Consider the following 14,638-nt stretch of genomic DNA (forward strand, 5'->3'; position numbering starts at 1 on the left):
TGGATAAAGAGCTTGTTTGGACTATTAATGCTATCTTTAAAATAATCAGGATTTAAACAACTATTCCTTCACACAAACCCCCTCAATTTATGACATCAGTTTTTCTGATACTCTTCATCTCATCTTTTGTGTGATGCACCAAAAATGTGTTTTCCAACAAGACAATTGAGACAGTTTTCAGCTAGTCTGAGAAGATGTTTATGTGGTAACAATGGGTTATGGGCATGTTAACAGAAAAGTTCAGAGATATGAGTACTCAGGTCAGTCAAGAGGCATGATATTTACCCTTCATTACTTTGACATGGTATGTTTACACTTTTCAAACATCTAAACAAAGCTGTAGGTCATCCATACCTCAGTGACAGTATGGTTGAAGCAACGAACTTCAAAATCCATCATAAAACTAAGTTGCTCTACTGATAGAATTTTTCTTTTTAATTCAGCAGGGTTCTGTTTTGCAATTCAAAATATCCCCACAAATAGACTTCAACAACTGATTTTTTCTATGCACATGTATGGAGAACAAGGTTCCATTGTACTACCAGAACACATGGTTTTCATGATACTCTCATGAAACATAGAACAGAGCTCTTTCAAAGCAGTTGTGGCAGGGAGACACACAGTTGACCTCAGCATTTGAATATTCTGATGTGAAACACGACCGGGGAAATTCAGGCTGGGATCAGCAACTTGAATTCCTGCTTGACAATGTCTTGGCTGCTCCTCTGACAGTTCTAAGACTCCTGACTTTGTTGGTCACCTCAGAAACCTCTGGGTTTTCTTCTTTCTCATCAAAGTTTTATCCCTTGCTGCTGCTGCAGCTCTATGCCTCCTGTATTGTTTCTACCTACACTAAACTGCTTTGGATGCTTCTTTGCTCTAACTATGCTTGGTTGCTATTGCACACCCTTCCCTTACTTCTCACAGGGATCCACCTAACCAAGATACATAGAGGCCAGCTTCATTACTGTGCTTTTTCTAAAACGGTATTAAAAATCACAAGCTTTCTGTCACAGTGAAAAGTAGAGGCATTTTGTCAACTGAAAAGTATGGACAGAATCACATTCCATATCAATTTTATATATCTTCTGAGTCAATAGTACTTTTACTAAATTCAGTTAGAACAAGTTTCTCCCTGGGGTAATCATTCTCCAGTGAGATGGGGAAGAGGAAGCAAAATTACAGAGACGTAGTTATTGAGTAACACAAAAGAATTGATTTCATTTCATGACAGGGGATAAGACGGAAAAAAAAGCTCTGATAGAGGATGCTGTATAAACTGAGTCAATGTACTAAAAACTCATCTCACAGGTGTTAGGAAGGTCTTGTTTCATCCTGAATACTGGTAGAATTGCAACATTTCTGTTTTAATTTTGAATTTTTGTTTTCTGAGCAGTGCTTATCTAAAATACAAATACTTCCAACATGTATATACAATCCCCACCGGGATGGAAGAAAAAGGAGAATGGTAAACTTGGCCCTTCTCTATCATTATTCTAAATTCTTTGATGAATGAATAAATTAAAAAAAACCCACACAAAACTGTACAATTTTCAGTCTCACCATTTGTTTCTGCTGCCCATCCTTTCCCATCCATCTTCCTGACGATAATCTATCAACATGATCCTGATCAAGTACACAGAGGGACGCTAAGGCCAGCCACAGCTATTGAAAGGCAAGGTAGAATTAAATGTGTTAGAGATATCAAACTGAATACTGAAGAGATACATTTTGTCAGAATGTCACCATTACCTGCAAACCATTACTGTTAGCTGAAGCCTGCTCATACAATGCAAGTTTATTTTCCAAAAGAAGTCAGGAACACAATAAAACTTACTTAACTTTTGGGAACTACTTCGTTTCTTTCAGGTATGTCACTTTATGATTATAAATACAGTAGTCAGCACACAGGAAAGAAAAAATGGAGAAAGATCAACCAAAACACATTATGAAGAAATACGACAAACACAGACTTGCACATTGCTCCCAAACATTGCAGGCTTTGGGGAAGAAGAAATTCAAGGACACAGACTAATAAAAATAAAATCAACCCCAAAAACAACTACCCAAAACCTTCAGCTCAAGTGAGATTGGTTCCCCTGTTCCCTCCTCACTGCGCAGGGCAATTGGCATTACCTAGAAAAGGTAACTGAGTCAAAGGAAGCTTTTCTCTCTTCTTCTCCACTGACTACAGTGAAATCCTGAACAGATGAGCTACATGAGGGTAATTGGTCAGTGCAAACAAAACTGAAAGGCACTTGACAGCTGCTTTTTAGAACAACCTTTAAACAAACATCTGATTTGAATAAAATTGCTTTTTTTGAGAAACTGTACTGGACTCTCCCCCAAACCCCCACATCTCCAGGACAGAACTACATTCAGTTACAGCTGGGCTGACATTCAGGGCTCCTCTAAGATCTGATTAAACTAATATGATGACAGCAGAAGCCAGTGGTAGTTTGAGACTGTTACCTCCAGAAAGCAGAGACTATAGGAGTAAAAAAATAATGAAAAGAACAACTGGTACAACCTTTTAAGACCCTGCCTTTTTTTTTTTTTTTTTTTTTTTTTTTTACACTTTTACATGTAATTATTAAGCTTGAGAAGCTAAAATATGTACTCCCTATGACAGCAGGAATGTCGTAATTTACAAATATGCTTTTCATGGTATTTCAAGCAATCTGTTCAGGTTAAAGTAGTCCTTAGTTTCTATAAAAGATTTGAAATGAAACTAAGAAATGAAAACCACCAGGTTACACCATGTCAGTAATAAAGGGCTCAGCAAATATTTTTTGAGACAAACACGTGAAGATTAGCTTAATTGTCCTAGAGAACATCTGTTTGAGTGTTTTCATGATAGCCTTGACATGTGTCAGCTGATTACCTAGAAGTCAAACCACTTATAATAATTGCTTAGAGAGCTGAAAGAAGACAGCTGATACATATTGTGCCACTCTTCACACAGATGATCTCGGATTTAGTGTTAAGGCAATTGTGACAAACTTCAAGCAGAGTTATTTCAAGACTAAACCCCCAAATGTGTAGAGGCATCATACTTGGTCTTCATTATTTCTGAGATTCCCAAGATGCGTATTTCATTCTAATTCAGTTTTGACTTGTCTATTTCTGACATACAAGAAGGTTCTTGAATGGGCTCCTACTGCACATTTACAATGAACTAACGCTAAATTTGGTGAAGTTCTTACTCTGGTTGTTGCAATGCACCTCACAGGTGATCTGTACTCTTCTTCCATTTTGGTCAGAGCTATGATGGTTTCAGCAATAGCATTCTTAGTTACACGTGACCAAGCTTCTGAGAGATGACCCTGTTAAAGAGAAAATTTATTACAGCTTTTATTAGGAGCAACTAAAATTGCTCCTAACGTCTTAAATTTCTAGTATAAGCACTTATTAAAAAGTTTATTTCAAAACTGGATTACTGTTTAGCAGAATCAGAACTCAGTTGCTACTGCTCTTAACCCTAGACTCTATCCAGAAAACTGTATGCTTTTTTTTTCTTGAGACCAGTTCACATTTAATAGCTCAATCTGATACTAACTGCAACAAAAGTAATAAAAAATGTAATTTTCATTATCAGAAATATTTGAATATCATCCACATTTAAAGGATAGAAACTCACTGCTGCCATGTCTTTAATGAGTTTAATGATGATCTCTGAAATCTGAGTAGGTGTTGACCCCTTCATCCACCAGTGACTTTCACCTCGCCGAATATAGCTGCAAAGGATAAATGGTAAGAGATGAAATAAACTCAAATAATTAATATTGTCAGTATTTGTCAAAATCCAGCACAAAAAAATAGTGTACATACTCAGCATACAATAGGTTGTAGCTTGTTACCTATTTTTAAACAAACCTGGAATTGAAGATCATTGGAAGTGTGACTGTAGTAACTCCTTTGCCTGCAGTAGTGCCAGCAGTTCCTGTGATAGTAGTTCCTTTGGCTTTTAGCTGTACAGTGAGAGCTTTGGCAATGCATCCCAAAAACATGTCCAAGATACCTAGTTTGTTCCAATCTCCTTTTTCTGTTGAATGAATTATATCACTTATATCTGCTGGTGGAAGAGACTTCACCCCTATAATACTTGCCAGGCGACTGGGGGTTACTTCGGGCAAAACACGCCTCAGTAATGATGTTACCTGAAGAAAAAAAATAAAATCAGACCACCACAATTCCTACCAAGAGTGTTCAAGCAAAATCAATTAAAGTCCTGCTTCACAAATTATTTCAGTTAGAAGGACTCAATCTAATTGCTGTAGTTTATTACTCCTGTAAGAAATTCTGCAGTATGTCTATCTTATGATGAAGTGTTTATTAATTTAAGCAGCGAGACAAGGCCAAAGAGTCTAAAACTGATCTCACTTAAACAATGCTTAGTCTCCACTTAATAACAAAATTATGTTTGGTACTGGACTTAGGGTAACGGTGATACAAAAGCTTGTAGAACTCTGATTTGCTTGCATGGTACAGACATGTCACACACTTCTCATGCATTACTGAGATGTCAGAAACTGCAGAACAACTGTTAGAGACACTTTAGACTTCTAACAAAGTATTTGCCTGAGATACTGAGAATTATAATACTCTTTTTCCAACTCCTTTGTGTTTCCTTTTGATAGTGTAACTGGAATTTTTTGCTGTGCTGATAGCTCTGGACCTAACAAGAGTTGTCTTGAAATGACACAACCTCACCAACTGGTGAAGCTGGGGTTGAAATTGCACATATAATGCAAAGTTTGGTCCAAATCAGCATGAAAGCTGATGAAAGCTTAAGCATTTAACATTTCATACGTAATTTTGCAAGCCTTCAATGTTCTCTTGAAAAGCTATTCCGCATCTGCAGTGTATCAAAATTACTAAATATCTGCCTCCAGGCAAGTTGAGATGTGGAATTTTAACAGTTCAAAAACTGTAGAAGGAAGGATAAAGAGAACAAAAACTTCTGCAACAGAAACTTAAAATCCACCTGAAGGCGGCACAGCACCTAGCAAAAAAATAGTGCATTAGCTGTACTAATGCAAATATTTAATATGTTTATATATTCTTAACATTATTAAACATATATATATATGTGCGTTTATATATTATATACTTATAACTAACTATATATACACTCAGACAACACTCAAATTCAGAAAGATATTAAAACTCACTTTGAGGATACCAAGAGTAGAAAGGAGCTGTCAAGTTCCACACTACTACACTTAGAGCCTAAGTAAGAGACAGATGCTGAGGACCCATGCCAGATCCATTAACAGACTCTGATAATTAAGAACATCTCATCTTGCCTACAAAGGCTGCATGGGCATTATATACACTTAATATAAAATAATGAAAAACCATTGTGCCATTCATCTGACAGATATTTCTACCATGCTCTACTTATTAAGAAAAAAAATGAACACCCTACAATCCGACACTCAATTCCCCAAAGAAATCCTGTATTTTTTTCAAGCACGTGCTTTTTGGATTCTGAAGACGCTTTTCTAGGAATACCGAGCCATTGGAGGAGCGGTCAGCACTGACCTGCCTCTGCACCCTGGGAGAAGCAGTGTGCAGCAAGGAGAAGAGGTCCTGGAGCAGCGTGAGCTGCTGGGCCAGGTACTGGCGGCCCACGTTGGAGCCGCTGAGCGCCAGCACCATGGAGAGCAGCTCGAAGCAGTAGGCGTCCGAGGAGGCGTCCTCGTCGCTGGGCTGCGAGTTGGCGTTCTCCTTGCTGGAGATGGCGTGCTCCCACTCCTCGCGGACGCGCGTCGCCTCCATCCGGATGGCCTGCACGATGTGGGCACACACCTGCACACACAGCAGCCACACTCACAACAGTGCTCAGAAACCTCCAGCAAGTGCAAAATCTTGTGCTTTAGGTACTTTGGTGAGCATGGCTTCAATAGGAAACCTGTGAAATCTGGCCTGTACTTAAATGACTTTTTAGTATAAATTCAGACAAATAATAAGATGCTGAATTTGCTCGTCTTTATTCTGGAAAAATTTAATTGAAATTACTTTTCATTTTATTTCAGATCCTGACTTTTAATTTACTTTTTACATACAATTCAGGCTAAAAAACCACTCCACACAAACCCCCTAAGAAATACATTTACTCAAAACACACAAACAAAAAGCACTTATTAAAATAATCTCTTGTTCAGTTTAATAGTCAGAAAAATTTAAAAAAATTTAGACGCAACAGCATGCTAAAAAGTATTTTTAGGAGACTACAATGTTTGCAAAGATATGTGACAGAAGAGTAGATTCTGCTTAATTTACTAAATTTACTTAAATTTAGTAAATCTACTTAATTTACTAAAAAATTTCAAAATCAATCAACAGCTCTATTATTGTGAAAATCTTCACAGTAATATTCATTGAAAAATAACTTATTTATTACAAGACACCAAGATTTAATCCTCAAAAGATTTCAAAAGGAACAAACCTGTTTCTGCAAATTTGTCAGTTTGCTCCGGCTGAATATGATCCCTACCATGTGCTCCTTCAGGTCTGCATCTGATGTTGCCTTCATGAAAAGCATATTTAACATTAGATAAAAGTTTCAAGAACACTTCCTAATTACTGCAGCAATTAACATGGAAAGTATCAACAAACTGTGTTTTATAAGTTAGTAGCTAATTTTACAGAAAGATATATAAGCAAGATCAATTTACCCATGCTTAATAAATACCTCTTCAATGTATTAACTTCCTCTTTGTAAATGGAATTTAAGCATCAAATGAAATTATTGGCAAAGCAAGTACTGTGTTGTTTCTTCATACTTTTTCTCTACATATTAACAGAGCCTCTCTTGAGGCAAAAGATAATAGCCAGGACTTTCAGGTTGACCATTACTACAGGTGTTAAGTAGTTCTGTAATTGTAGATATCATTTGCATCACCATTACTGTGGTGTTTCCCTTAAATGCCTTCGCCTCAGTTATAATTTACTTTAAAAAAAGACACTATGGTTTACTACTAAAAATACACTATGATACTTTAAAAATAAACAATTGTGACATTTTACTTCTGTTTTGATCTAAAAATTACGCAGCATAAGAAACAGAACAACTACTGAAAATCATCCTGGATATTTTTTTTCAGCAAAGTATTATTGATAGAATACAAATAAATACATTGTGTACTTTTTCTTCTCCTTCTGGGGAAGACAACAGTGCTTTTTCTTCTTGTTCTGGGGTTGGCTCAGCATCTCCAGAGATAAGTTTCCCAAATACCTGGAAGAAAGACAATGATAATTAGCATATCTCAAATATAAACTTGTACAGATGTGACATTTTCCATTAAAACCTAAAGTACTTAAAGCCTACAATTCATAGTAACTTTACGTGTGTAGCACATCATTAAAATCCCACCTGGGATGTTATAAGTCGGAATACTCGCAGTGTCTCAGATTCACAGTTCCTTTGTTGAGCCACGCTTGCAGATATCTGGCCTGCTATTTTAATGCTTTCACCATCCTTCCATCCAAGAATTTTTACTTGTCGAACTCTCAGTGTGTTCTCTGGACCCTTCAACTCAATTTTGATGATGTGATTATCACCCCCAGGAAGTTCACTTGTTACCCAGCCAATGTGTCTTGAATCCAAGTCTACCTATTGAAGAGGAATATAGAGTTGTAAACTGACATTACATCAAACAAAAAGTCACCTCTCATCACATATCACTGTAACAAATACTATGCTTGTAATGAAAATCTCAACCTGAGCAGTAAGACTTGTGTTTAATCATAAAAATATTCAACCTCCTAAGTTCAGATTAAAAAGTGACATATAGCCATTTCTGTTTTATCTGTAAAGCTTATTAGAAATAATTACCTACCTATCTCTTTTATCCTCAAAGCAACAGTTCATATATATTTAAAAAACAACTCTTAAGACTAGTATTTGGTCACTACTTTTATGAAAAAGAAAAAAACTGCCTCTATAATTTAACTGAAAATATAATACACAATTATCATTAAATACATTATTACATCTCTATTCACACAAACCCCTGCCAAAGAAATTGTTACTCTCTGCAAGTCGGGATTTGCTACCCATCCCAAGACACGCAGGACTTAACTGTAAAAACAGGACATGAACTGTATCAAATTAAGTTTATTTTAAAATAAGTACTGTTTAAAAAGACCATAAATAATGCTATATGAAATCATGTATTTCATATGAAACTGCAATGTCACTACTGGAAACCAAGCACTGATAGGGTGCAGTGCCTCATCACTACTCAGAGAAACTGAAGCCCTGAGCCAAGTGAGCCCTCTCTCCCATCCATGGCCTCATTTATAGCTAATATTTGTTCTTTCCCATTTCTATATTAATTCTCAGTGTCTGCATGGAGCTATGCTGCAGCAGACAAGGCTAACTTCTTTTTTTAATACCATGAGACAGGATACACTATGTGGGTGTGCTGGAAGGTAAAAAGCTGTTGAAAAAGTGTCAGAGCAAAGAGGGAGCAAAGCTGAATCAGTCCCTGCCTGTGTTCTGTGAGTTCTTTCTGGAAATCCTTGACAGCCGAAAGGATAAGTTACCATATAGTAATTAAAACTAGATTAATCTAAGGAACATTTTACATAACCCTGTTCTGTTTCAGTAGATGAATAAAAGCATGATCAGTAGTCAGTACACATAGCTGAATTCAGTCATTAATAATACAGTAGTTTCCAAGGCTTAGTATGGTGTCTAATATTTGCTAAGTAATTTATCTACTGTAAGAAATGGAAACTATTTGCTCAGAAAAATCTCTGGTATGTGCACAAAAAATGACAGCAATTTTTCTATATCAACTGTTAAAATGTTTACCTGCTTTATTCTGCAGAGATCTTCTACTGCCTTGCCAGTTAGGAAAGTCATGGAAGTCACTTTGTTCTGCAACAAAGAAGTTAAATAAGAATGAAACATGAATTGAGACAGTTCTGACAACTTCTTCTGTATTAGGAAAGTACATACATAAACCAGAAAAATTGCTTCATTACAAAAAAATGCCTGTGATCTAAAGCAAGGACAAAGAATTCCAAAATACAGCTCTCTAACACAGTCTGCTCTTTGTATTTGAAAGCTGTAGTTGAAATACAGAGTTTATATATATATATATATATATTTATTTAACATCGCTGTATTAATCAATAAAAAAGAATGTAGAAAGTCTAGAAAATTTGGATTTTATGACAGCTCCTTATTTCAACACTTCTGCAGAAACCATGAGCAAAAAAAACCTTAAAATAATTAAATGACTGAAAATGCAACTGAAATAGAACATGCCACTAAGAATTAAGTTCCCCAGTTTCAGTTTCATGTGACTACACATTCAGGCAGACTGGCCTGATCATAACAGTTCCTGCTTTCTAAATCACAGGACCTTGAATCTTTACTTTGAAACATGAACTTCTGAATTAGAATTACCAGCTGACAAAGAAAACAGTGCTCCATGATGAATAAACACATACAGCTCGGACTATGCACCTTCAATGAGAGAGAGTTTTATTTTCCTCTTACCCCAAGATCTCTGGAATTGTCTACATGAACACAAACATAACGTGCATTGATTCCTTTTACACAGTTAATTGTGATGTTTTTGGTTTTGTTTTTGTCCTCATCTCCTGACTCCCAGAATGTTTCTGTAGACCCATCTGTTAAACTACCAATCATGGCAGGTCGGCTCGATGTTTTAATGTCAACAATACTGGTTAGGTCTTTCAGACAAACTACTATACACAGTTCCTGTGAAAACAAATGGAAATTTTTAAAATACTTGAGAGCAAGTCCAAATACAGGCATGATTTAAAATTATTAAAACAACACATTTCTGTTTTGACAAATGTGTTCTCCAAGAAATTTGTCCTCCAGTGATTGAAATTATTCAGTCCTTTAAACTGAAGGAAACACTAACAGCTAAGAGCTTAATATATTAGAAAATGCCAAAATATATATTAGTAAATGGAAGAAAACACTTCAAAAATATTAAACAGAAGTATTAATTCATGCCCCTTGGAACAACAGAAGGAAAAAGATGTAAGCAAAGAAGAACTGGAAGTACACAATATTTAAAAAGTTAACCAACCCCATGACATTCCCCAAAAACTTCACTTGCAAACAAGCACTGACAAGCACTACTCTGAAATTTAGGTTTGAGTGATACACAGGCTAAGGGCCAATATTTGAACCTAAAGCTAAATACAAAAGCCTAAACAGCAGGGACAAGATCTCAAAATTAGATATGTTCAAGGAAATAAGACATTGCAATAAGAAATATTTTAGTTTAAAGAGAATCATCATATCAAGTACAGACTGTTGACAAATGATCTTTGCTTCTGAGCCAGAGCTGTAATACTTGCCTGATTCATGACTTCAAAACCAGACTGAACGCTGATACTGAAACTCTCTTCACTATCTCCATCATCAGATTTCGACAAAATATTGTTGATATGATGAAAAACATTGCTCTGGTGCAGGAACTGGTGATCAGATTGTTTGAATTTAAGACTCCAGCACCTGAAAACACATTTAGTTGACACTGAAATTTTGAATGTTGGCAAAAGACCTAACTTACCCATGAAACTATTAATTACATTTTTGCTTCTCAAAGTATTTTCTATAAATATTTAACTTCAAATTTTGCAGGATCTCAAGTGTTTCCAGTGTACCATTTTGAAGAAAGCAGTAATAAACTTTTATTAGAATTTTAATAGTTAATGCAACCATTAGTATTAATTTTGTGTCTTTGAGACAATGCACAGAAAAAAATCTCCAAGTTTAAAGGCACTATCCAGGTGACAGATTCCTGAGCAAAGGGTACTACACTACCATGCACATACACACAGATCCTAGCGCATTATTCTGTAAGGTGTTTTCTTTTTCATAGTAGACACAGTACAGAATTTAAAAGCAAGCACTTCCCTCTTTACAAAGTCTTTTATACCACTATTTATAGGTATAAACACTTCAGTGTCTTCTATGTATCTTTTCTTGAGTGGTAAGGATGGATGTGCTCCTTCTCGCACAAAGTTTTCAAGCATCCTATTTACATTGCAAAATCTTTTAAGCTGGAACTCGACAATATTTCCAGCCTTTTCAAGAATTTTGATCTGTGCTTACCTTAAGGCCATTTGCTGTAATGCACTACCACTGGGAAGAGACATCATAAGATCAGAGATTGTCTGAAGAAGGCGATGAAAAGTGTGGGGTAAAGGGTGAGCAGCTTCCCCAGCAATCACTATATCTGACAGAGGGTGTTCACACACTCGTGTGTCTTTTTCCTATAGAGCAAAGCAATTTGTTTCTTACTAACAGACATTCTGAGACAAAAGGTTAAGTTAACAAAAGCATTTCTGCTATTTAAGAATAACTGCAACAATCTTACAATGAATGTGAACTTGACACAGTTCTTGGCAGACAATTTGAGAGTTTTTACAGTAAGTTACACATGAGCCTCGAAGTGGGAATTTGGGAAGTATATTGTATACTGCCACGTATTTCTCATGATTTAAAGATGTGAAGCATTACGCTGCAATAATTTGAAAACAAAAGAAACAAACCAGAAATAAATAACATATTCCAGCAGTTGAAACCAACTCTATCTGAGCAGCAAAATCCAGACATAGCAAACTTGGTAACTAAACTAATGTTATCAGTTGCTGCATTTCATTAGAGCTGTGAAAATACTAATTCTTAGTTGTGTCATTATCAGAAAAGCAGTGTACCAGGTTACACAGCTGAAAAGACTAATTTCAGAACAATTAACTTCAAAACTGGATTAGATTTGAAGTGATAAAGCCTATCCTGACTTTTGACAGCACTAGCATGTGTTGTTTTTTTTTTTTTTTAGCTATTCATTGTGGACATGATAATGTTTTAAATCAGAGCTAAACCTAGAAGAGGTTGTATGAAGCTATCTTTTGAAAGATATATTACACTATATCATTTTGCATGCTACGTTTTCAGAACTATAGATTTTTCTTATATCACTAAACTATGTATACTTTGTGCACATTCAATTACTTATTTAATTATTCAGATATATACACATACACAACAGTATGTAAATTAACTAGGCACTGTTATAATTAACTATGGACTTTTCTTAGAACATTAAGACATAGTAAATCAAACCACGAAGATTCTCTGAAAAATATTTTCTCTCAAGGCAAAGGAGGAATAAGAAGCAAATGGTTATTTTTTTAAAATGGATTAACCATGTGTTTGTGCTTTGTTTGCTTTCTTATTTCCCGTGAATACTAAAAAATAATGCTTTAGAAGACCTCATGATTCATCAGCACATAGAAAGTGATGATTGAGAAGAAAAAGTAATCTATGTCTACAACATGAATTCAACTACAATTTAAGATTTTGTTTCACAGAGGGACAATTAAGCATTTATTTTCTTCACATGGAAGTATTTTTAATTTGCCTACAAAATCAGCAGAACCTCACTTACTTGTTCTGCATTTTCTTTGTTTGATTTATTTTCTTCATCCTCTTCTTCTTCAGGCTCTACAGGTGCAGGAGTCAGGGAAGCCACAAAATGCCATAAGATATCATGAAGAGAGGTTGTTTGAATGACATTACAAAGAAGCCAGTTGAAGGCCTAAAACAAATTACACAGAAGGAGTTACCAACTGGTTAAGCAAACCTGGAGCAAAACCATTTCCTAAAGCATTTATGTAAGGAAGTGCATTGATGATTTGGACAGGCAAATAATAATGCAAAGGTCTTCAAGTAAGACATTACTGCTCTGTAACTAAATCAGTTTATTTAAAATGACAACCATATTACAGGGAATGTAGCATAATCTTAAAAGAAATCCAAGACAGAATTTACGACCACCTTATTTTAATCATACAAGAGCCATCAGGACATAAATACCTCCATGGCAAAGACTCGGCAAGCAGATTTCCGTAAGGCTTGTTTCATTGCTATTTCAAGTCCTTCCAGATCATGATGCTGGATTACAAATGCCAATACTGGCCACTGGAAATTTCTCTCTCCTTTGGAAAGAGAGCTGTGGGCGGAGATTAACCGAGAAAGTTCAGGAGATGGATGTCTCAGGAGAGAGGACCCCACTTCTATTCAAAAGCATAAAAATATGCATACATTAGATTCCTTGTGCATTTCAATTTTATAGGCACAGTAAAAATGAAAAGCAATAAAACACTTTCAGAATTGATTTTTTTTTTTCTGAGAGAAAGCTGCATTAAAACAACAATATGGAAAAATGATGCTTTAACTGAGAAAGAAAATACCACCTTTACTTTTAAATCAGGCACAGAGGATTCACCACAAATTTTAGAATTACAGCAAATCCTAATCCAATTTAATCCTAATTCTGTGCCAATTAGCAAAACCCTAATATTTACTATTATTTTGTTTTATAACTAAAAAGTCACTACATGTATTTATAAAAAATATATTTGTCTACAGTTTCCAAGAACTGCAAATCCTTGAATCATTCTCCCCTATTTCCAGTATCTGTGCTCTTACCCGCATCTCCACTGTTGACTCGTCTCCTGGGGATTGCCTTGACACGTGCTGGCAAAATCGAGTGCTGTTTGTCATACTCTGATGCAACAACTGAATATGATCTTTGAAAGACTGTGCGCTTTGCAAGATCTGTATCTGTGATTGGACTGGTTTCCAAACTATGAAGAAATCAGTGAAGTAATACACCCATTAAACAAATATATGGAGTATATCTGAATTATACACCAATAATTAATAAGGATACATGCATTTCATAATCATAATGTTACTACTGCATGAAACTTTGTCTTATGTACCTAATAACTGTTTAAATGCTGGAAAAGAAGGAACACATATTAGAATTACAAATGGTGAAGAATCATGCAAGTGCTTTATAAACAAATGTAATGATGGACATGAGTTCCAAGAATTTAGGTACTGCTTTTAGAGGGATACAAACATTCAGATCATGCCCAAATTGAAGTTTCAGACCAAACTTCTCCTGAGAATGCATGTGAAAACATCTATGAAGTGAATTTTTAATACGCAAGCCAACTGAAATTTGGAACTTTATGTGAAGTAATAATTTCTAACATCAACAGCCTTAAAGTCAAATTTGAATTGCTATGGCTATACCTCTGACATGTTTTACTCCTTACCTTCAGTGGACTTCTTACAGTCTGCAGAAGGACTCCCAGCTTATGCTGTCCCTATAGGCCTCAGGAGACCATGATGTCCACAGTTTTAATAAAGGAATATACCAATACGATGCACTCTTAAGGAGTTTTGTTAGAAAAGTTCTATTTCTGAAAAGACTACATTATAGATTGTAGTATTCCAATAAACTATTTGTGCAGTCAGTATGAAATACAACAAACTGAAATAAAAACAGATTAAAAGCAAATTTTCTCTTCATTACATCCTCGCCGTGAGGAATCACTGACATCTGAAAACACTAAGCATTTAAGTAGATTCTGGACTACTATTAATAGTAAGAGCCATTTTTTCCCTGGTGAAACAAAACTTTTTATACTTGCTTGAATTAGATCACAGTACACTTAACAAGACAAGAAAGCGGCTTAACCTGGCAGAAACCATCCAGCACTCTTGGTCCTAGACAGTACTGTCATTTCTTCAGTGACATTTGTATGTCCCACA

At 35.6% G+C, this 14,638-nt stretch overlaps 1 protein-coding gene across 16 annotated transcripts in view; it reads right to left on the reverse strand.

Moving 5' to 3' along the window:
* Window positions 1–14,638, reverse strand: part of MYCBP2 (MYC binding protein 2) — a 174,257-nt gene that overhangs the window by 9,063 nt on the left and 150,556 nt on the right. For 12 of the 16 annotated variants that reach the window (XM_066313401.1, XM_066313405.1, XM_066313400.1 and 9 more), the window contains 15 exons: window positions 13,502–13,659; window positions 12,887–13,086; window positions 12,459–12,608; window positions 11,120–11,280; window positions 10,360–10,516; window positions 9,521–9,745; window positions 8,828–8,893; window positions 7,382–7,621; window positions 7,145–7,243; window positions 6,455–6,535; window positions 5,548–5,814; window positions 3,877–4,160; window positions 3,641–3,737; window positions 3,207–3,326; window positions 1,564–1,665 (listed from right to left, as the gene is read on the reverse strand). In XM_066313401.1, coding sequence (XP_066169498.1) covers window positions 1,564–1,665; window positions 3,207–3,326; window positions 3,641–3,737; window positions 3,877–4,160; window positions 5,548–5,814; window positions 6,455–6,535; window positions 7,145–7,243; window positions 7,382–7,621; window positions 8,828–8,893; window positions 9,521–9,745; window positions 10,360–10,516; window positions 11,120–11,280; window positions 12,459–12,608; window positions 12,887–13,086; window positions 13,502–13,659 — 2,407 coding nt within the window. Of the gene's footprint in view, window positions 1–1,563; window positions 1,666–3,206; window positions 3,327–3,640; window positions 3,738–3,876; window positions 4,161–5,547; window positions 5,815–6,454; window positions 6,536–7,144; window positions 7,244–7,381; window positions 7,622–8,827; window positions 8,894–9,520; window positions 9,746–10,359; window positions 10,517–11,119; window positions 11,281–12,458; window positions 12,609–12,886; window positions 13,087–13,501; window positions 13,660–14,638 lie in introns of those variants that run through there. The other 4 variants (XM_066313411.1, XM_066313415.1, XM_066313402.1 and 1 more) reach the window with 2 other exon arrangements.

Source organism: Sylvia atricapilla, chromosome 2, assembly GCF_009819655.1.
Source record: "Sylvia atricapilla isolate bSylAtr1 chromosome 2, bSylAtr1.pri, whole genome shotgun sequence".
NCBI lineage: Eukaryota > Metazoa > Chordata > Aves > Passeriformes > Sylviidae > Sylvia > Sylvia atricapilla.